This window comes from Pleurodeles waltl, chromosome 7, assembly GCF_031143425.1.
Source record: "Pleurodeles waltl isolate 20211129_DDA chromosome 7, aPleWal1.hap1.20221129, whole genome shotgun sequence".
Taxonomy (NCBI): domain Eukaryota; kingdom Metazoa; phylum Chordata; class Amphibia; order Caudata; family Salamandridae; genus Pleurodeles; species Pleurodeles waltl.
In genome coordinates, this window is record NC_090446.1 from 411,868,218 (window position 1) to 411,891,573 (window position 23,356).

General features: G+C 45.2%; 1 protein-coding gene across 4 annotated transcripts in view; it reads right to left on the reverse strand.

Moving 5' to 3' along the window:
* Positions 1-23,356, reverse strand: part of RALGAPB (Ral GTPase activating protein non-catalytic subunit beta) — a 1,713,320-nt gene that overhangs the window by 232,942 nt on the left and 1,457,022 nt on the right. For all 4 annotated transcript variants that reach the window (XM_069243900.1, XM_069243898.1, XM_069243901.1 and 1 more), the window contains one exon: positions 9,460-9,596. In XM_069243900.1, the coding sequence (XP_069100001.1) occupies positions 9,460-9,596 (137 nt within the window). The remainder of the gene's footprint in view (positions 1-9,459; positions 9,597-23,356) is intronic.

Here is a 23,356-nt window from a genome sequence, read left to right on the forward strand (position 1 = left end):
CAGCACCTAAGGTGCCCTGAGATGAGGTGACCCCTGCCTTTAGAAATTCTCCATCTTGGTTTTGGAGGATTACCCCAATAGGAATAGGGATGTGCCCCCTTCCCTCAGGGAGGAGGCACAAGGAGGATGTAGCCACCCTCAAGGACAGTAGCCATTGGCTACTGCCCCCCAGATCTAAACACACCCCTAAATTCAGTATTTAGGGGCGACCCTGAACCCAAGAAATCAGATTCCTGCAACCTGAAGAAAGAATAAGGACTGCTGACCTGAAAGCCCCGCAGAGACGACCGAGGCACCAACTCACTTGGCCCCAGCCCTACCAGCCTGTCTCCAGACCCAAAGAACCTGCACAGTGATGTATCGAGCGGGACCAGTGACCTCTGAGGATGGCCCTGCACCTAAAGGACCAAGAAACAGCAGCACTGTTCAAAAACTGCAACAACTTTGTAACTTTGAAACCAATTTAAAAGAGATTCTCACTTCCCGCCAGAAGTGTAAGTCTTCACAATCTGCAGCCGATGCTCCTGGCTCGAGTCCAGGAGAACAAACACCGCAGAGAGGAATCCCAGGCGATTCCAACGACGTGGACACCCTGAGTTGACCCACCTGCACTCCCACAGTGACGCCTGCAGAGAGGATCCAGGGGCTCCCCCTGAACGCAACTGCCTGGTAACAAAGGAACCCGACGCCTGGACCAAACACTGCACCTGCAGCCACCATGACCGAGAGTAAAAACCTACCAGTGCAGGAGTGACCAACAGGCAGCCCTCATCCTAGCCCAGCCCAGCACCCCTGTTCTTCATAGGCGCTTATGTGTTTTGGGCCCTTCTTTGACCTCTGCACCTGACCGGCCCTGTGTTGCTGGTGCTGTGGCTTTAGGGTTGCCTTGAACCCCTAACGGTGGGCTGCCTATGCCCAGGAGACTGACTGTGTAAGTGCTTTACTTACCTGAGAAACCTAACCTAACTTACCTTCCCCATGAACTGTTGATTTTCGCACTGTGTCCACTTATAAAATAGCTTATTGCCATTTTAACCAAAACTGTGTGTACTGCTATTTTAAATCAAAGTTCTATACTTTCCTGTGTGAAGTACCTTGCATTTTATGTACTTAATTTGAATCTTGAGGTTCTGAAAGAAATTTAGAAAATATATTTTTCTGTATAAAACCTATTAGCCTGGATTAAGTCTTTGAGTGTGTGTTCCTCATTTATTGCCTGTGTGTGTACAACAAATGCTTAACGCTACCCTGTGATAAGCCTACTGTTCGACCACACTACCACAAAATAGAGCATTAGTATTATCTAATTTTGCCACTATCAACCTCTAAGGGGAACCCTTGGACTCTGTGCACACTATCTCTCACTTTGAGATAGTATATACAGAGCCAATGTCTGACATTTACTCCACTAGGAGGTGAGAAAACACATTATCATGAACACATTAGAAGTCAGTGATTAGCATAGGAAGCAATAGCAAATAGTAAAGACGATAGCAAATAGTGAAGGACTTAGGGGAAGACCAAACCATAAACTAAGTATAGGAGGCTGGCCTGGTTTGTAGTGGGATCCCTTATTAGTAAAATGTAGTAGTGTTCTAGCAGCCTAGGCTGCTAGAGATGGCTATAGCAGAGCAGCTTAGGCTGAACTAGGAGACATGCCAAGCTCATGCAATTCCACTTATAGTTACATAGTACTTATACACAAGTAAAGACAATACTCAGTGTTACCAAAAATAAAGGTATTTATTTGGCTGACAGTACAAAAAATATCTTAGAGACAATACTCCTTCTGGAGGTAAGTATTATACACAATATATACACTAGACACCAAAATTTGACAAGTCAATAGTCATAGAACCCTTAAAACAATAGGAAATGCTATAGATTGCAACAAGAGAAAATAGGTCTCGGGGCAACACAAACCATATACTAAGAAGGTGGAATGAGAATCACAAATTCCTTCCTAGACAAGTGTAGTGTGTGCAGAATCGCTGGGAGACTAAGAATACAGTGAAGGTAAGTAAATTACCCCACCCCAGAGCCCAGAAAAGCAGGAGTAAAGTACTGCAAGTTTCCTTAGGACACACTAAATCAAATCAAATCAAATCATTAACATTGATAAAGCGCGCTACTCACCCGTGCGGGTCTCAAGGCGCTAGGGGAAAAAAGGGGGGGTTAACGCTGCTCGAACAGCCAGGTCTTTAGGAGTCTCCGGAAAGTGGAGTCGTCCTGGGTGGTAGTGAGGCTGGTGGGGAGGGAGTTCCAGGTCTTGGCCGCCAGGAAGGAGAAAGATCTCCCACCCGCCGTGGAGCGGCGGATGTGAGGGACAGCAGCAAGTGCGAGGCCAGAGGAGCGCAGGTGGCGGGTGGGGACATAGAAGCTGAGGCGTCTCCTCAGGTTGACAGCTGTAATTTGCTGCTGCTCAATCTCGACACAAGGAGGCGGAGACTGGACAGGTTTGGGTGGAGAACCGTCCCCTGCTGCTGCAATAGAAGATCCTCCCGAAGGGGCAGTCTGATCGGAGGATCGACGGCCATGCTGAGAATCTCAGCATACTATACTCTTTATGCCCAGTCCAGAGCCACAAGGATTACCTGGGCCGGTCATTCTTGATCATCTTCAGAACCCTGGGCAGAAGTGGTATTGGAGGAAAGGCGTAAAGGAGGCCGGAGTTCCACTCAAGACGAAAAGCGTCTCCGAGCGAGTGCCACCTTGGAAACTCCAACGCGCAAAGCAGCTGACATTGCATGTTCTCTGTGGAGGCGAACAGTTCTAACCAAGGCTCTCCCCACTGCTGAAAGAGACCTTGTGCCACCACTGGATGGAGACACCATTCGTGATGGATGACTGTTTGTTTTGGTGTTCAGAGAGCCTGCTAGATGCTGAACCACCAGGGAAATGCCCTGATGTTCCAGTCATGTCCAGAGACGCAGAGCCTCTTGACAAAGGGTCCACAGCCCCACTCCACCCCGCTTGTTGCAGTACCACATGATGGTTGTGTGCGTGAACATCTGCACCACCTTCCCTTGAAGAGAGAGAAGGAATGCTTTCAATGCAAGCCGGATCACACAGAGTTCCAGAAGACTGAGGTGGACGCCGGACTTCGCAGAGCCCAGAGTCCTCTTATCAATGTTTCCCTCATGTGGCCGCGACATCCCAGGAGTAAGACATCTGTCACTACTGTGAGATCTGGTTGGGGATGGGAGAGTGATCTGCCTCTTACTCAATCTCTATTTGAAAGCTAGTACTGCAGATCTTTCTCAATTCCCTCTGAGATCTAGACCATGTCAGAGAGATTCCCTTGATGCTGTGCCCACTGAATCTTCAGGTCCCGCTGCAGAGCCACATACACCATATGGCATGTGTCACCATCAGGGTGCAGGAAGCAATGAAGCTCAGCAGCAGCAGAGTCAGTTTAACGGAAATCCCAGATAGAAGGTGAAACATTGTTTTCATAGCCTGAATTTCATGCACTCACTGCTCGACAGGATAGGCCCAAAACCCCTCGGTATACAGAACAGCAACAATGAGGTGGAGCGTCTTAGATGGAGTCAGGTGTGACTTTGGCACATTTACAGAAGACCCCAGCAAATGCAAGAGGCTTGCAGTAGTCTGAAGGTGGGAAATGACAGCCTGAGGCGAGCTCGCCTTCAACAGCCAGTAGTGGAGGTAGGAGGAAAACTGAAACCCCTAACCTGCGACTACCGCCATCACTTTTGTGAACACCCGAGGGGCAATGTTAAGGCCAATGGGGAGCACGGTCAACGAAAAGTGCTTGTGACCTACCACAAACCGCAAGTAACCTCTGTGGGCAGGCAGGACGGGAATGTGGAAGTAGGCTTCCTGCAAGTTCAACGCTACCCATTCAGTCTCCCAGGACCAGGGCAGATATGATCTGAGCCAGAGTGAGCATTTTGAACTTCTCTTTCTGAGGAAGAGATTGAGGGCCTGGAGGTCTTGGATAGGACAAAGGCCTTTGTCCTTTTTGGGCACCAGAAAGTAGCGGGAATAACAAACACCAACTTCTTCCGGCATAGAGACCCTCTCTATGGCTCCCTTGCCCAAGAGAGTCGTAACCTCCTCTTGTAGAAATGCCAAGTGATCCTCTGGTATTCAACTGTAAGATGGTGGCATGACCAGAGGGGTAGTCTTGAAGGGGAGGGAGTAGCACCTATGGACTATTTGCAAAATCCACCTGTCCGTCGTGATGGATTCCCAGTGGGCAGGTGATGGTGAATCCTGCCTCCAACTGGTCTGGGATGGAGCGACACACTAGGAAGGTTTGGAGGCTGCAGCGGAGGCAGTGGTAGACTGGGCGGACAGCTGGATCCCTGATCCATGAGCACATGGGATCCCACATTCGTGGCCATGCAGAGGCTGTGCAGCATGTGTGGCTCGGTGGCTGGTGGGACGTGGAGGTGGTTAGGTGCCCCTTCCTTAGCCACAAAAGGGGCAAAAAGCGGACGGAGGGGGGCCAGGAGGAGCTGCCAGTCCGAGACGTAGCCCTGGACTCCATAAAGCACTCGAGCGCTGAGTCCGCTTTGTCTCCAAAGAGATGGGTGCCATCAAAGAGCATCAGGATGTTACATCCTCTCCCTTTGGAAATATGTGTTACAGGCTGGGGAGGGGTAGCCTCCCCCAACCTCTGGAAATGCTTTGAAGGGCACAGATGGTGCTCTCCTTGAATAAACCAGTCTACACCGGTTCAGGGACCCCTTCTCCCCTGCTCTGGCAGGAAACTGGACAAAGGAAAGGGGAGTGACCACTCCCCTGACCAGTACCTACCAGGGGAGGTGCCCAGAGCTCCTCCAGTGTGTCCCAGACTTCAGCCATCTTGCTTTGCATGGTGTGGGGGCACTCTGGAGGGCTCTGAGTGGCCAGTGCCAGCAGGTGACGTCAGAGACCCCTCCTGATAGGTCCATACCTGTTAAGGTGGCCAATCCCCCTCTCAGGGCTACTTAGGGTATCTCCTGTGGGTTCTCTTCACATTCTGCTTGTAAGTTTCCTTCAGGAATCCTCTTCAACAAGTTCAGACTCTTCTGACCTCGGATCAACTGCAGCCTGCTCCAAGAAACGCTGTAACTGCAACAAAGTGTCTACAAGAGACACTTTTCTTCAGCAACCTCATCTCCAAGTCAGCAACTGCAACAGTTTCCATGGTGTGCATGCTCTGGGGACTCCCTGTCTTCATCCTGCACCAGAAGGACCAAAGAAATCTCCAGTGGAGTGACGGAGTGTAGGAAAGTACCATTTTGCCTGGCATGTTACCCCCATTTTTATTTGTGTGTCAGTTTGTTTTTGCCTGTCTCACTGGGATCCTGCCAGCCAGGACCCCAGTGCTCAAAGTTTGTGGCCTAAATGTGTTCCCTGTGTGGTGCCTAACTGTGTCACTGAGGCTCTGCTAACCAGAACCTCAGTGCTTATGCTCTCTCTGCTTTTAAAATTGTCACTGCAGGCTAGTGACCATTTTTACCAATTCTGATTGACACACTGGAACACCCTTATTATTCCCTAGTATATGGTACCTAGGTACCCAGGGTATTGGGGTTCCAGGAGATAACTATGGGCTGCAGCATTTCTTTTGCCACCCATAGGGAGCTCAGACAATTCTTACACAGGACTGCCACTGCTGCCTGAGTGAAATAACATCCACGTTATTTCACAGTCATTTTACACTGCACTTAAGTAACTTATAAGTCACCTATATGTCTAACCCTCACTTAGGGAAGGTTAGGTGCAAGGTTACTAAGTGTGAGGGCACCCTGGCAGTAGCCAAGGTGCCCCCACATTGTTGAGGGCAATTTGCCCAGACTTTGTGAGTGCGGGGACACCATTACACGCGTGCACTACATATAGGTCAGTACTTATATGTAGCTTCACAATGGTAACTCCGAATATGGCCATGTAACATGTCTAAGATCATGGAATTGTCCCCCCCATGCCAAATATGGAATTGGGGTGCCAATCCCATGCATCCCCGGGGCTTCAGCATGGACCCCAGGTACTGCCAAACTAGCTCTGGAGTTTTCACAGCAGCTACCGCTGCCGCAAACCCTCAGACAGGTTTCTGCCCTCCTGGGGTCTGGGTAGCCCAGCCCAGGAAGGCAGAACAAAGGATTTCCTCTGAGAGAGGGTGTTACACCCTCTCCCTTTGGAAATAGGTGTTAAGGGCCTGAGAGGAGTAGCCTCTGGGAATGCTTTGAAGGGCACAGATGGTGCACTCCTTGCATAAACCAGTCTATACCGGTTCAGCGATCCCCCAGCCCCTGCTCTGGTGCGAAACTGGACAAAGGGAAGGGACTACTCCCCTGTCCATCACCATCCCAGGGGTGGTGCCCAGAGCTCCTCCAGTGTGTCCCAGACCTCTGCCATCTTGAATGCAGAGATGTGAGGGAACAATGGAGTCCTCTGAGTGGCCAGAGACCCCTCCTGATAGGTGCTTACCTGGTTAGGTGGGCAATCCTCCTCTGAGGGCTATTTAGGGTCTCTTCTGTGGGTTTCTCCTTAGATAACGAATGCAAGAGCACACCAGAGTTCCTCTGCATTTCTCTCTTCGACTTCTGCCAAGGATCGACCGCTGACTGCTCCAAGACACCTGCAAAACCGCAACAAAGTAGCAAGACGACTACCAGCAACATTGTAGCGCCTAATCCTGCTGGCTTTCTCGACTCTTTCCTGGTGGTGCATACTCTGAGGACTGTCTGCCTTCACCCTGCACTGGAAGCCAAGAAGAAATCTCCTGTGGGTCGACGGAATCTTCCCCCTGCTAACGCAGGCACCAAACTTCTGCATCACCGGTCCTTTGGGTCCCTTCTTATCTTGACGAGCCTGGTCCCTGGAACACAGGAGCTGGATCCAAGTGACCTCGACCGTACAGAGGTCCTTCTGTCCAAATTTGGTGGAGGTAAGTCCTTGCCTTCCCACGCCAGACAGTAATCCAGTGTACTGCGTGAACTGCAGCTGCAAGGGCTTCTGTGCACTTTTGCAAGGAATCCTTCATGCACAGCATAGCCCAGGTCCCCAGCACTCCGTCCTGCATTGCTCAACTCGCTGAGATGACCACCAACTTCGTGGGACCCTCCTTTGTAGTGCTGAGATGACCGCTGTGCTCAGATCTTCTGAACGCCTGTTCAGGTGCTTCTTCGGGTCCCTCCTGCTTCTGCGTTGGCTCTCTGTGCTGCTGAGCACCCCCTCTGTCTCCTCCTCCAAGCGGCGACCTCCTGGTCCTTCCTGGGCCCGGGCAGCACCCATTTTCTTCAACCGCGACCTTTGCAGCTAGCAAGGCTTGTTTGCGGTCTTTCTGCGTGGAAACAACTCTGCATCTTGGGACATCTGTTCAAAGGAGAAGTTCCTGGCATCTTCTGTTGCAGAATCTTCAGCTTCTTCCACCCGGAGGCAGCCCGTTTGCACCTTCATGTGGGGTTTAGTGCGCTCCTGCCCCCCTGGACACTTGTGTGACTCTTGGACTTGGTCCCCTTCCTTTACAGGTCCTCAGGTCCAGGAATCCGTCTTCAGTGCTTTGCAGTCCGTTGTTGTCTTTGCAGAATCTCCTATCACGACTTTACTGTGTTTCTGGGCAAGTAGGGTAACTTTATTCCTACGTTTCAAGGACTTGGAGTGGGGTATCTTGGACACCCTTAGTGTTTTCTTACACTTCCAGCGACCCTCTACACACTACACTAGGCCTGAGGTACATTCGTGGTTCGCATTCCACTTTTAGAGTATATGCTTTGTGTTGCCCCTAGGCCTATTACATCCTATTGTATTCTACAGTGTTTGCACTACTTTTCTAACTGTTTACTTACCTGATTTTGGTTTGTGTGTATATTTTGTGTATTTTTTTTCTTACCTTCTAAGGGAGTGTATCCTCTGAGATATTTCTGGCACATTGTTACTAAAATAAAGTAACTTTATTTTTAGTAACTCTGAGTATTGTGTTTCCTATGAAATAGTGCTATATGATATAAGTGGTATAGTAGGAGCTTTGCATGCCTCCTAGTTCAGCCTAAGCTTCTCTGCTATAGCTACATCTATCAGCCTAAGCTGCTAGAACACTACCACATTCACTAACAAGGGATAACTGGACTTGGTGTAAGGTGTAAGTACCCAAGGTACCCACTACAAACCAGCCCAGCCTCCTACAGAAGGTGTGTCAAGTAGGCCAAAGTAAATGCGGCATTTCCTCCACATCTACCATTATCGTTCTGCCCCAGTTTTTGAGAGAGGGTTCAAAGTACTAATTCTAGCAAATGGTCAAGGGCCGAAATCCCAACATCAGGAATTTGTACAACTGAATACACACATTTGCTAGTTCATTAAATAATACATTCAAATAAGAATTGCCAATTGTGGCGATTCAGCAAATATGTGGCTGCGACCTAATTGGACCTCCAACAGATGGGGAATTAAATCATATTGTGACAATGGGTCAATCTACGTAAGTAGTGACCCTGCTACATAATGCAACAGAAGGGGTGTTAAGCATACAACACTGCAGGACAGGATTGCTGGATGCTGACAAATGGGCTTTCAACTTAAGTTTCCTAGCCGGAATTTCCACAAAATGTTTGATCTAGATTAATTTGATTTAACATACGCCATTGTATATATACAATGCCACAGAGCCTGCACAAAAAGATTTTCCCGTGATCAAGAATTACTTTCAAAATATAAAACACTTAACAGCAAGTCTTAAAGACGGAGCCAAAGTAACAAAACCTTTTGACAAGCCTGCTTAGACCAGATGCCTAGGTCTAAACAAATAATAAATACTTAAATAAATAAAAACATAAAAAAATGAACACGTTTAGATTTAGCCTTCTAGCTTGATGAAAGATGGATTGCTATGGCATGGAAATATTTGAATACCACTCAACCGCATGAAAGGTAGACTTATTAAACTGACAAAGGTAGAAGGTGCTGCTATTCTGAAACAACAGAGAAGAGTGGAGGTTCCGTGGCCCCAGTGTGGGATACAACACTAACTCTTCGGGGGAATACTGCATGAATGCACTGGAAGAATGATATTTTAGGATGAGTTGTTTTACTGTACACTGTATTATAAGATTAAACAAATAATTATTTAGTAATTAGTAAATGTACTTTCTATAAGAGAAATATGAGCAGATACTTAACCATATATGGAATTGCATCTTGATAGGCAGTCTAAAGAGGCGCCTGATCTTGTAGGGATATAGGGGACATACTTTTAAACAGCAACAACTGTGAACTTGGCTGACTAGAAGTCTTTAACTGTGCGAGATGTCATGACTTGGGTTTTTGTTTTCATAGGATACTGATGTGCACAGACTTAAAATGTTTACTTTTCTCTGAACATTGTTGAACCATTGCAACTGATATCGTAATTGCCTCCAACAAATAAACAACATTTAGCTTCTGCTCATTCTTTTAAGTAAACCCAATGCTCATGCAATATTCAACATTAATTTTCATATTTACCCGCTGGGAAGAACTGAAATTATCTGTATGGCTGGGGAAAAGTTCAAGTGTTAAAGACTGCTGCTTCAAAACTCCAGGAAAAAGATCCAGGTTTGGGCCCGGCTCCAGGTCAGAAACTGTACTTTCCAAAGAATCCACTGTAACATGTTATTCATTAGTTTACAAATAGTTCATGGAAAAAAACAACTCAATCAATCAAAAAAATGTACTTGGGCGAAGAACACTGGCCATAAAAGCACATACAGACTAACATTAAAAGTACAAAGTTTAAGGCCGCATTGATCAGCTAAAAACACATTCCATGGCAGTATATAAAAAGCATAAAAGTGTAAATACAGTTAAAACATCAAAGAATTGCGAAGTGTGACAGACTTTAAAAATAGGCCCATTCTGAAACAGATGTCCTGAGTAGGCAATGAATGGAGGTAAAAAAACGCAGCTCTGCATTTTTTTTATCTTAGATTTTCGTAGAGCAGGATTAAGTAAACCCATTGTCAATTTTCCTATAAAACATGCAGAAAAACAGCGAGTGCAGTGTGGTTTGGTCAAATGTTTTGCTACAAGAACAGCGACAAAGAGTAGAGGGATCATACTGCCCGAGGGGAACAAACAGTCAGTGCTTAATTTGTAAATAAAAACGTGCGGTGCTCAAAGCCCTCGCGGCTGCTGCAATTAGATCTGGGAACACGGAATACGGAGGCAGTGTAATCCCAACGCCATCTCGGGCCTCCTCAATACATGTAAAGCCACTCCCTTCCCCTTCAGCTCACTCTTGCAGCTTTCTGCTTTCTCCCATTGTGACGCTTTTTCGTTTTTCTCTTCCTCGTCTTTCCCATGTGTGTCTTTTGCTCGCAGCAAATGCTTGGGGCAGAAGAATAAGCGCCGGCCCTCAAAAATAAGTGCCGGTGCTCAGCACCGGATACAACAAGCACAAATTAAGCACTGCAAACAGTTCCCATCTCACAGAACGCAGTGATCGTTCCCAGTGGCTATTTACCCACTCTAGGTAGGGTTCAAGTCCACAGCACGTTTTAATCAGCACGTACTGTCTACTACAGGAATCTGAAAATGATAAGGCCAGGCCACTGGCTCTGGATTGTTTCAGTAAAACGTGTTCTTTGATCCAACTCTTATGATCTTGAGGGATAATTTCAACTGCACTTTAATCCCTATTAGGGGCCTTATAGGAGTGGAGGCACGGGTTTTTTGCCTCACCCTCTCTCGTAATCAAACCTTGGGGAAGTAGTCTATAGACCTCCGCTCCTGGCAGGTCGTTTCCTCAATTCCTTGTACAGTACCTTGACACACTTGTCCTTGAGATACACTGACTTTATACTTTGGAGAGACTACAATCTCCATATGGATATCACTGAGGAGAAGGATGGAGTCTCCCTTCGGTAGAATATTTCTTCCTTGGCCTTGTCCCACTTTGTGTTCGAGCCTACACATTGAGCAGAACATGTTCTAGATAAAATATTCTCTAATGTAACATTGGAAGTGGATACTACTACCCCGTTAGTCTGGTTGGACCACTATTTTAGCAAATGTAGGAGGGACTGCGGCACGAGGATTCAACCACAAGGAGGGTAGGTGTCTCGGGTGTCGAGAGCTTTTCATAAGATCTGGCCAGAGGCGTTCTGTAGGGCACTGGAGGAGAGACAACCTACTATCTCAGGAGTTGTGGATACAGATGCTGGACACTTGGATTGGCTCCATCACTTGCAAACTAGCACCAAAACTTTGTTGGCAGTCATGCTGAGCTAAGCCTTCCTGTCCCAAGTACACCACCTCCCTCAAAGAGAGTAAGAGCAAGTGCAAACATCTCGAAAGACAGCGGAGGTGATAAAACAACCCAACAGCTTAGTGGAGATCTAAAGCTGTGTTCAAAAGTATTACAAAGAGATCAAAACTGAAAAAAATCCTTCTTTGTTGAAGGGTTATAAAAGCTGGCAACAAGTCTAGAGAAGTTTTTAAAACTGTGAAAGCCTCCATGTCCCCGGAGGACTGTTTTGGGTGTCAGGAGCCCACTGGGAAATGGTGTCAACAACTGGCTCACTATTTCCAGAACAAGACTGTAAATACTCAAGTCAGTCTCGTCCTTTCTTTGCAGGTGGAGGAGTGTATGGTGGACAATCAGCAGCCTAGTCTAATTCTCAACCCAACCCTTCCGCTGGACAGGTTTGGTCCAATATCTCTGGAAGGATTACTATTAGCAATCTGAAGTGTTCAGTCAGGTCTCCCTCCGATCCGTACCCTCGGTGCCTTCTGTTCTTAGGGGATGATGTTATTAATCCCCTAGCCAATAATCTCTTGAATGCCTCTCTGTCATCATCTATAGCTCTCCGTTTCTGGAAGCAGGCTAAAATGCCACTGCTGAAGAAACACCAGGCTGATTCTGGTGATCCTTACAATTACAGACCTATCTCTTTGCTTCCGACCCTCTCGAAAGTGCTGGAAAAGCATGTCAACCATCAGCTGTCCACTACTTGGAAAATAACAACCTGCTGCATCCAAGTCAATCTGGTTTTTGCCCCAACTATAGCACGGAGACACCGCCCTGCTTGTTGCAGTACCACACTGCAGTAGTGGTGTCCGTTAACACCTGCAGTAACTTCCCTTTCACAACTAGTTAGATCGCCTGGAACTCCAATAAGTTGATATGGAGCCCAAACTCAGCCGGAGACCAGAGGCCCCGATCTCCGCCTCTCCCAGATGGCCGCCCCATCCCAGAAGTGACGCGTCTGTCACTATTGTGAGATCTGGTTGGGGAGGGGAGAGGAGTCTGCCTTCGACCCAATCACATTTCACAAACCACCACTGCAGGTCTTTTGCAGTTGCCTCTGAGATCTGAACCGTGTCGGTAAGTGCTGTGCCCATTGGAACCTCAGGTCCCATTGCAGAGCCCTCATATGCCATCTGGCATATTTGACTAACAGGATGCAGGAAGCCATGAGTCCCAACAGCCTCAGAATCTGTCTTGCCGACATCCAGGATAGAGGCCAAAACATCGGTATCATAAGCTAAATATCCTGGAATCGCAGCTCGGGAGGATAGGCCCAAAACTGCACTGTGTCCAGAACACCACCTGTGAAAGGCAGCTTCTGAGATGGAGCCTGGTGTGACTTTGGCATGTTTATCGTGAACCCCAATGATTGCAGGAGGTCCGCCGTAGTCTGAAGGAGGGTGACGACAGCCTGCGGTGTAGGAGCCTTCAACAGCCAGACGTCGAGTTAGGGGAAGACTGATATCCCTAACAATCACAGATGAGCTGCCACCACTGCCATCACTTTGGTGAACACCTGAGGGGCACTGGTGAGAACGAAGGGGAGCATGGAAAATTTAAAGTGTTGGTGGCTCACCTTAAAGCGCAAGTAACGCCTGTGGGCTGGCAGGATGGGGATGTGAAAATATGCATCCTGCAAGTCCAGCGCTACCATCCAGTCTCCTTCGTCTAAGGCAGAATGTAGGAGGCTGGCCTGGTTTGTAGTGGGCACCTTGGGTACTTACACCTTATACCAGGTCCAGTTATCTCCTACTAGTAGAATATAGCAGTGTTCGAGCAGATTAGGTTGATAGAGGTAGCTATAGCAGAGCAGCTTAGGCTGAACTAGGAGACATGCAAAGCTCATGCAATACCACTTATAGTTACACAGTACTTATACACAAGTAAAGACAATCCTCAGAGTTACCAAAAATAAAGGTAGTTTATTTGGTGACGGTACCAAAAATATCTTAGAGACAATACTCCTTCTGGAGGTAAGTATTATACACAATATATACACTAGACACCAAAATGAGGTAAGTAATTAGACATAGGATAGTGCAAACAATAGGAAATGCTATAGAATGCAATGGGAGAAAATAGGTCTAGGGGCAACACAAACAATATACTAAGAAAGTGGAATGTGAATCCCTAATTCTCCCCTAGACAAGTGTAGTGTGTGCAGAATCACGAGGAGAGTAAAAATACAGTAAAGTTAAGTAAATGACCCCACCCCAGAGACCAGAAAAGCAGAAGTAAAGTACTGCAAGTTTCCTTAGGACACACTACACCTTGTGATTGGAATTATTGCAAGAACCAACCAAGTCTGCAAACAACAAACAGTGGATTCCTGGTCCTGAAGACCTGCAAAGGAAGGAGACCAAGTCCAGAAGTCGAAAGAAGTTCCAGGCAGGACAGAAGCCCCTGCCAACCCCTAAGAGGGTTCAAAAGAAGAGTCCCCGGTTGTACGAAGACTGCAGAAATGCACCCTAGGAAGATGCCAGCGGGTTCCTGCGTGATGCAAAGGATGTCCAACGTCGTGAAGATGGATGAAGGCGAGTTTTGGCGCTGGATTCCTCCAACAAGCCTTGATTCCGACAAGTCGCGTTTTGCGTCAACTAGGCAATATCTGGATCCAGGAGGGACCTTGAGGTCTCAACTCTGTGTGAGGAGGAAGAGGGTGCTCTTAGCACTTCAGAGAGCCCTTAGAACACCAGATAGCACCCACGGGTGTCCCAGGACATGGGGACAAACGCGGTGCAAAATGCGATTCGTGCAGCACTACAAAGGAAGGTCCCACGCCGCAGGAGAACAACTCAGCGAATTGAGCGACGCAGGATAGAGTGCGGGGGACCTGGGCCAGACTGTGCACGAAGGAACTTTGCAAATAGTGCACAGAGGCCTAGAGAGGTGAAGAAGACGCGGTGCACAGGGGTACTGTCGTTTTGGGGGAAGGCAAGGCCTTACCACCTCCAAATTGCGAAAGCAGGACCTCAGGACAGTCTGTGTCGATGGGGTCCACCCTCTGTGTTCCAGGAAGCACGCTCGTTGCAGTGAGAGAAGTCCAAGACAACCGGTCGTCCACTTAGAGGGTGCCTGTGTCACCCCATGGGAGATTTCTTCGGTCCTTCTGGTGCAGGGTGAAGATAGGACTCCTTAGAGCGTGCACACCGTAGTAACTGTTGCAGTTGCTGGCTGGAGCTGAAGTTGCAGAAGAAAAGTATCCCTTGTGGATACTTTGTTGCTGTTACAGCCGTTCCTGGAGCAGGCTGCGGTTGATCCGAGGTCAGAGGATGAACTAGTAGTTGCAGAGGATTCCTGCTAGAAACTTGCAAGTAGAATCTGAAGAGAACCCACAGGAGAGACCCTAAATAGCCCTGAGAGGGGGATAGGCTACCTTATCAGGTAACAGGCAAGGACCTACAAGGAGGGGTGTCTGGCGTCAGCTGCTGGCACTGGCCACTCAGAGCCCTCCAGAGTGCCCCCACACTTTGCAAAGCAAGATGGTTGAAGTCTGGGACACACTGGAGGAGCTCTGGGCACCACCCCTAGGGTGGTGATGGACAGGGGAGTGGTCACTCCACTTTCCTTTGTCCAGTTTCGCGCCAGAGCAGAGGTCAAGGGGTCCCTGAACCGGTGTAGACTGGAGTATGCAAGGAGGGCACCATCTGTGCCCTTCAAAGCATTTCCAGAGGCGGGGGAAGGCTACCCCTCCCAAGGCTGTAACACCTATTTTCAAAGGGAGAGGGTGTAACACCCTGCTCTCAGAGGAAATGCTTTGTTCTGCCTTCCTAGGACTGAAGTGCTCAGACCCCAGGAGGGCAGAACACAGTCTGTGATGTGGTAGGAGCTGTAGCTGCAGTGCAAGCCTCAGAGAGCTGGTTTTGCAGTACTAGGAGTCCATAGTGGAGCCCCCAGGATGCATGGAATTCACTCTCCAATACCAGATTTGGAATGGGGGTACAATTCCATGATCTTAGACACCTTACATGGCCATATTTGGAGTTTCCATTGTGCAGCTACATATAGGTATTGACCTATATGTAGTGCACGTGTAATGGCGTCCCCGCACTCACAAAGTCCGGGGGAAATGGCCCTGAACTATGTGGGGGCACCTTTGCTAGTGGAAGGGTGCCCTCACACTTAGTAACTTTGCACCTAACCTTCAGCAAGTGAAGGTTAGACATACAGGTGACTTATAAGTTACTTAAGTGCAGTGAAAATGGCTGTGAAATAAAATGTGTGATATTTCACACAGGCTGCAATGACAGGCCTGGGCAAGGGTTTGTCTGAGCTCCCTATGGGTGGCAAAAGAAATGCTGCAGCCCATATGGATCTCCTGGAACCCTAATGCCCTGGGTACCTAGGTACCATATACTAGGGACTTTTAAGGGGGGTCCAGTGTGCCAATTGAAATTGGTACATGAAGTCACTGGCCTACAGTGGCAAATTTACAAGCAGATAGAGCATAAGCACTGAGGTTCTGATTAGCAGAGCCTCAGTTACAGAGTTAGGCACCACAGAGGCATACACATTAGGCCACAAACTATGAGCACTGGGGTCCTGGCCAGCAGGATCCCACTGAGACAGGCAAAACACACTGACATATAGGTTTTTATCTATGAGCACTGGGGTTCTGGCTAGTAGGATCTCAGTGACACAGTAGAAACACACTGATGCACACTCACAAACAGGCCAAAAGTGGGGGTAACCATGCTAGACAGAGGCTACTTTCTCACAGGTGTTGTTGTTGACAGAGTTTTAAGAGAGGATTTTGATGACAGTTCAGAAGAAAGAGAACGGTGATGAGTCCCCTTTTTCTTCAGGGATTGAGTAGATGGTTGTGAGGCAGCTGGCCCTGCGGAGACCATGGGAATTGTCTCCTTTTTGTGAGGTTCCCTGTGGTGGGTATACAAAACCTTTCTGCTCTCCTCCTTGGTAAGATTTTAACCTTTTATGGGGTTTTATAGTGGTATTACTGTCTTCACCTGAAGAGCTGGAGCTAGGCGATCTGGACTCCTGTAGCCACAGAAGCAATCTTCGTTCTCTCTCTCTGTCAGCGTTTATGAGGAGCAGGTTCAACATATCTTACACTCCTTCACCTCATGTTCTGGGTACAGGCAATACAGACAGTCTCTATGTGAGTCATTCCCATGCAGCCTTTTATTCCCAGGGGCTGGCAGGAACGAAAGAGACCTTCTTTGGATGAATCAGATTTTGTAAATGTAGAAAGAGTTAGTTCTCACAGGAAAAAACAGAGCTGACGGAGATTCCCTTCAGAAGACGTGCAGTAGAAAATCTGAGGGAAACAGCCTCTCCTGGGAGTGTTCTAGAGGGTACGAGCACCTGATGGGTCATAGTTCAAGCTTGGCCTTTTTTTGTTTTTGTTTTAAAGACATAGATAAGCTATTAAACCGATGGCCTACTGCCATTATAGCCTATTATAGTTCTTCCATGCTGCTTTATTATGGTACCATGGGACTCCCACTTCGATGATGTGAATGATTCAAGCATGTGAATCTATGAAAGATCCAATATCGGATAAGGATGCATTCAGCATGTCTTACAAAGAAAGGGGTCTGATAGCCATGTCCATGGGCATAATCAAAGAGGAGTGGTGGGAACATAATCTTTCTTACCTGTAGTATGGCACAGGCCTTTTTCCTGTTCTTGATGAGTGAGATGTCTACCCCTCTCACTCGAGTACATTTCTGCCATACCATTATGTGCCAGACCCTCTGCTGACATCCCTGAGTGAGTGGTGTGTACATGGGGAGTTTACATGGTGACTTGTACTGAGACTCAATGTTGAATTCAATTGTGTTCCTGTGAGGCCAATGTCATGACTAAAGTTGACGGGTAGCCTCTCTGGACAAGAAACTGAACTGCTAGTAATCGTAAGCCTTGAGTTTACCAACAGACATTAAGGTGTGGGAGGATGGAGAAAGTGCAGCTTTAGCAATGCAGCAGAGAACCTTTAAGTAGAGGACTGCTGTCTTTTCTCGAGCACTACCGTTTGGCGTAATGGAGGGTTTTGGGAGGTAGAGATAGCAGTCTTCTTTTTTTGTGTACAGGCAGTCATCCAGGCAGGGCCTGCCCCATGCCTTTCCCAGAAGTGCTACTTCCACATCACCCAAAACAGACTGTCAGTTCTGCAAAGGCGAGATACACTTACAGACGGAAACGCTTTGGACCAGTCCCAGGACCTTTCAGCAGAATCAACATTCCCCGTCTGTAACCCAATCACTGAAGTGGGACTGAAACTTCTCTAATCAGTTCCAGGAAAAGACATGAAATTCCCAAAAAAGACATGACATTCCAGGAAAAGACATGACATTTCAGGAAAAGACATGACATTCCAAGAAAAGACATGACATTCCATAACATGACATTCCAAGAAAAGACATGAGATTCCACACGACATTCCAAGAAAAGACACGACATTCCACACATTCCAGGAAAAGACACGACAATCCACACAACATTCCAAAAAAAGACATGACATTCCAAAAAAAAACCATGACATTCCAGGAAAAGACGTGACATTCCAAAACATGACATTCCAAGAAAAGACATGACATTCCACACATTCCAAGAAAAGACACATTCCAGGAAGACATGACATTCTAAAAAAAGACATGACATTCCAAGAAATGACATTCCAAGAAAAGACATCACATTCCAAGAAAAGACATCACATTCCAAGAAAAGACATCACATTCCACACATTCCAAGAAAAGACATGACATTCCACACAACATTCCAAGAAAAGACACGAGAATCCACACAACATTCCAAAAAAGACATGACATTCCAAGAAAAAACATGACATTCCAAGAAAAGACATGACATTCCACACATTCCAGGAAAAGACATGACATTCCAATAAAAGACATGACATTCCACACATTCCAAGAAAAGACATGACAATCCAAAAAAAGACATGACATTCCAAACGACATTCCAAGAAAAGACACGACATTCCATACATTCTAGTTCAAGACATGACATTCCAAGAAAAGACAACATTCCACACATCCCAGGAAAAGACATGACATTCCACACATTCCAAGAAAAGACATGACATTCCAAGAAAAGACATGTCATTTCAAGAAAAGACACGACATTCCACACATTCCAGGAAAAGACATGACATTCCAATAAAAGACATGACATTCCAATAAAAGACATGACATTCCAAGAAAAGACATGACATTCCACACATTCCAGGAAAAGACATGACATTCCAAGAAAAGACATGACATTCCACACGACATTCCAAGAAAAGACATGACATTCCACACATTCCAGGAAAAGACATGACATTCCAATAAAAGGCATGACATTCCAAGAAAAGACATGACATTCCACACATTCCAAGAAAAGACATGACATTCCAAGAAAAGACATGACATTCTACACATTCCAAGAAAAGACATGACATTCTAAGAAAAGACACAACATTCCACACATTGCTGGAAAAGACATGACATTCCAAAAAAGACATGACATTCCAAGAAAAGACATGACATTCCACACATTCCTGGAAAAGACATGACATTCCATAAAAAGACATGACATTCCAAGAAAAGACATGACATTCCAAGAAAAGACACGACATTCCACACATTCCAGGAAAAGACATGACATTCCAAGAAAAGACATGACATTCCAAGAAAAGACACGACATTCCACACATTCCAAGAAAAGACATGAAGACATGACATTCCACACATTCCAAGAAAAGACATGACATTCCAAAAAAAGACATGACATTCCAAGAAAAGACATGACATTCCAAGAAAAGACATGACATTCCAAGAAAAGACACAACATTCCACACGACATTCCAAGAAAAGACACGACATTCCACACATTCCAGGAAAAGACATGACATTCCAAGAAAAGACAACATTCCACACATTCCAGGAAAATATATCACATTCCAATAAGACATGACATTCTAAGAAAAGACATGACATTCCACACGACATTCCAAGAAAAGACGACATTCCACACATTCCTGGAAAAGACATGACATTCCAAAAAAAGACATGACATTCCAAGAAAAGACACGACATTCCACACATTCCTGGAAAAGACATGACATTCCCAAAAAAGACATGACATTCCAACAAAAGACATGACATTCCACACATTCCAACAAAAGACATGACAATCCACACAACATTCCAAGAAAAGACACGACATTCCACACATTCCAAGAAAAGACATGACATTCCAAGAAAAGACATGACATTCCACACATTCCAAGAAGACATGACATTCCAAAAAAAGACATGACATTCCACACATTCCTGGAAAAGACATGACATTCCCAAAAAAGACATGACATTCCAACAAAAGACATGACATTCCACACATTCCAAGAAAAGACATGACATTCCAAGAAAAGACATGACATTCCACACAACATTCCAAGAAAAGACACGACATTCCACACATTCCCAAAAAAGACATGACATTCCAAAACATGACATTCCAAAAAAAGACATGACATTCCACACATTCCAAGACATGACATTCCAAAAAAAGACATGACATTCCACACATTCCAAGAAAAGACAAGACATTCCACACATTCCTGGAAAAGACATGACATTCCAAAAAAATACATGACATTCCACACATTCCAAGAAAAGACATGACATTCCAAGAAAAGACGACATTCCACACGACATTCCAAGAAAAGACATGACATTCCAAGAAAAGACACAACATTCCACACATTGCTGGAAAAGGCATGACATTCCAATAAAAGACATGACATTCCAAGAAAAGACATGACATTCCAAGACATGACATTCCAAGACATGACATTCCAAGAAAAGACATGACATTCCACACATTCCAGGAAAAGACATGACATTCCAAGAAAAGACACGACATTCCACACATTCCAGAAAAAGACATGACATTCCAAGAGAAGACATGACATTCCAAGAAAAGACATGACATTCCAAGAAAAGACACGACATTCCACACATTGCAGAAAAAGACATGACATTCCAAAAAAAGACACGACATTCCAAAAAAAGACATGACATTCCACACGACATTCCAAGAAAAGACACAACATTCCACACATTCCTGGAAAAGACATGACATTCCCAAAAAAGACATGACATTCCAACAAAAGACATGACATTCCACACATTCCAAGAAAAGACATGACATTCCAAGAAAAGACATGACATTCCACACAACATTCCAAGAAAAGATACGACATTCCACACATTCCAAAAAAAGACATGACATTCCAAGAAGACATGACATTCCAAGAAAAGACACGACATTCCACACATTCCTGGAAAAGACATGACATTCCAAAAAAAGACATGACATTCCAAAAAAAGACAACATTCCACACATTCCAGGAAAAGACATGACATTCCAAAAAAAGACATGACATTCCACACATTCCAAGAAAAGACATGACATTCCAAAAAAAGACATGACATTCCAAGAAAAGACATGACATTCCACACGACATTCCAAGAATAGACACGACATTCCACACATTCCTGGAAAAGACATGACATTCCAAAAAAAGACACGACATTCCACACATTCCTGGAAAAGACATGACATTCTCAAAAAAGACATGACATTCCCAAAAAAGACATGACATTCCAACAAAAGACATGACATTCCACACATTCCAAGAAAAGACATGACATTCCAAGAAAAGACATGACATTCCACACAACATTCCAAGAAAAGACACGACATTCCACACATTCCAAAAAAAGACATGACATTCCAAGAAGACATGACATTCCAAGAAAAGACACGAAATTCCACACATTCCTGGAAAAGACATGACATTCCAAAAAAAGACATGACATTCCAACAAAAGACATGACATTCCACACATTCCAAGAAAAGACATGACATTCCAAGAAAAGACATGACATTCCACACAACATTCCATGAAAAGACACGACATTCCACACATTCCCAAAAAAGACACGACATTCCACACATTCCCAAAAAAGACATGACATTCCAAGACATGACATTCCAAGAAAAGACACGAAATTCCACACATTCCTGGAAAAGACATGACATTCCAAAAAAAGACATGACATTCCAAGAAAAGCCACGACATTCCACACATTCCAAAAAAAGACATGACATTCCACACATTCCAAGACATGACATTCCAAAAAAAGACATGACATTCCACACATTCCAAGAAAAGATGACATTCCACACGACATTCCAAGAAAAGACACGACATTCCACACATTCCAAAAAAATACATGACATTCCAAGAAAAAACAAGACATTCCACACATTCCTGGAAAAGACATGACATTCCAAGAAAAGACGACATTCCACACGACATTCCAATAAAAGACATGACATTCCAAGAAAAGACATGACATTCCAAGACATGACATTCCAAGACATGACATTCCAAGAAAAGACATGACATTCCACACATTCCAGGAAAAGACATGACATTCCAAGAAAAGACACGACATTCCACACATTCCAGAAAAAGACATGACATTCCAAGAGAAGACATGACATTCCAAGAAAAGACGACATTCCACACGACATTCCAAGAAAAGACATGACATTCCAAGAAAAGACACAACATTCCACACATTGCTGGAAAAGGCATGACATTCCAATAAAAGACATGACATTCCAAGAAAAGACATGACATTCCAAGACATGACATTCCAAGACATGACATTCCAAGAAAAGACATGACATTCCACACATTCCAGGAAAAGACATGACATTCCAAGAAAAGACACGACATTCCACACATTCCAGAAAAAGACATGACATTCCAAGAGAAGACATGACATTCCAAAAAAAGACATGACATTCCAAGAAAAGACATGACATTCCAAGAAAAGACACGACATTCCACACATTGCAGGAAAAGACATGACATTCCAAAAAAAGACATGACATTCCAAAAAAAGACATGACATTCCAAGAAAAGACATGACATTACAAGAAAAGCCACGACATTCCACACAATCCAAGACACGACATTCCACACATTCCAAGACACAACATTCCACACATTCCAAGAAAAGACATGACATTCCAAGAAGACATGACATTCCAGGAAAAGACATGACATTCCAAGAAAAGACATGACTTTCCACACATTCCAAGAAAAGACATGACATTCTAGGAAAAGACAACATTCCACACATTGCTGGAAAAGACATGACATTCCAAAAAAAGACATGACATTCCAAAAAAGACATGACATTCCAAGAAAAGACACAACATTCCACACATTCCTGGAAAAGACATGACATTCCATAAAAAGACATGACATTCCAAGAAAAGACACGACATTCCACACATTCCAGGAAAAGACATGACATTCCAAGAAAAGACACGGCATTCCACACATTCCAGGAAAAGACATGAAGACATGACATTCAACACATTCCAAGAAAAGACATGACATTCCAGAAAAAGACATGACATTCCAAGAAAAGACAACATTCCACACATTCCAGGAAAAGACATGACATTCCACACATTCCAAGACACGACATTCCAAGAAAAGACACGACATTCCACACATTCCTGGAAAAGACATGACATTCCAAAAAAAGACATGACATTCCAAGAAAAGACACGACATTCCACACATTCCTGGAAAAGACATGACATTCCAAAAAAAGACATGACATTCCAACAAGACATGACATTCCACACATTCCAAGAAAAGACATGACATTCCACACAACATTCCAAGAAAAGACGACATTCCACACATTCCAAAAAAAGACATGACATTCCAAGAAGACATGACATTCCAAGAAAAGACACGACATTCCACACATTCCTGGAAAAGACATGACAGTCCAAAAAAAGACATGACATTCCAAGAAAAAACACAACATTCCACACTGCAGGAAAAGACATGACATTCCAAAAAAAGACATGGCATTCCACACATTCCAAGAAAAGACATGACATTCCAAAAAAAGACATGACATTCCAAGAAAAGACATGACATTCTACACATTCCAAGAAAAGACATGACATTCCAAAAAAAGACATGACATTCCACACATTCCAGGAAAAGACATGACATTCCAAGAAAAGACTTGACATTCCAAGAAA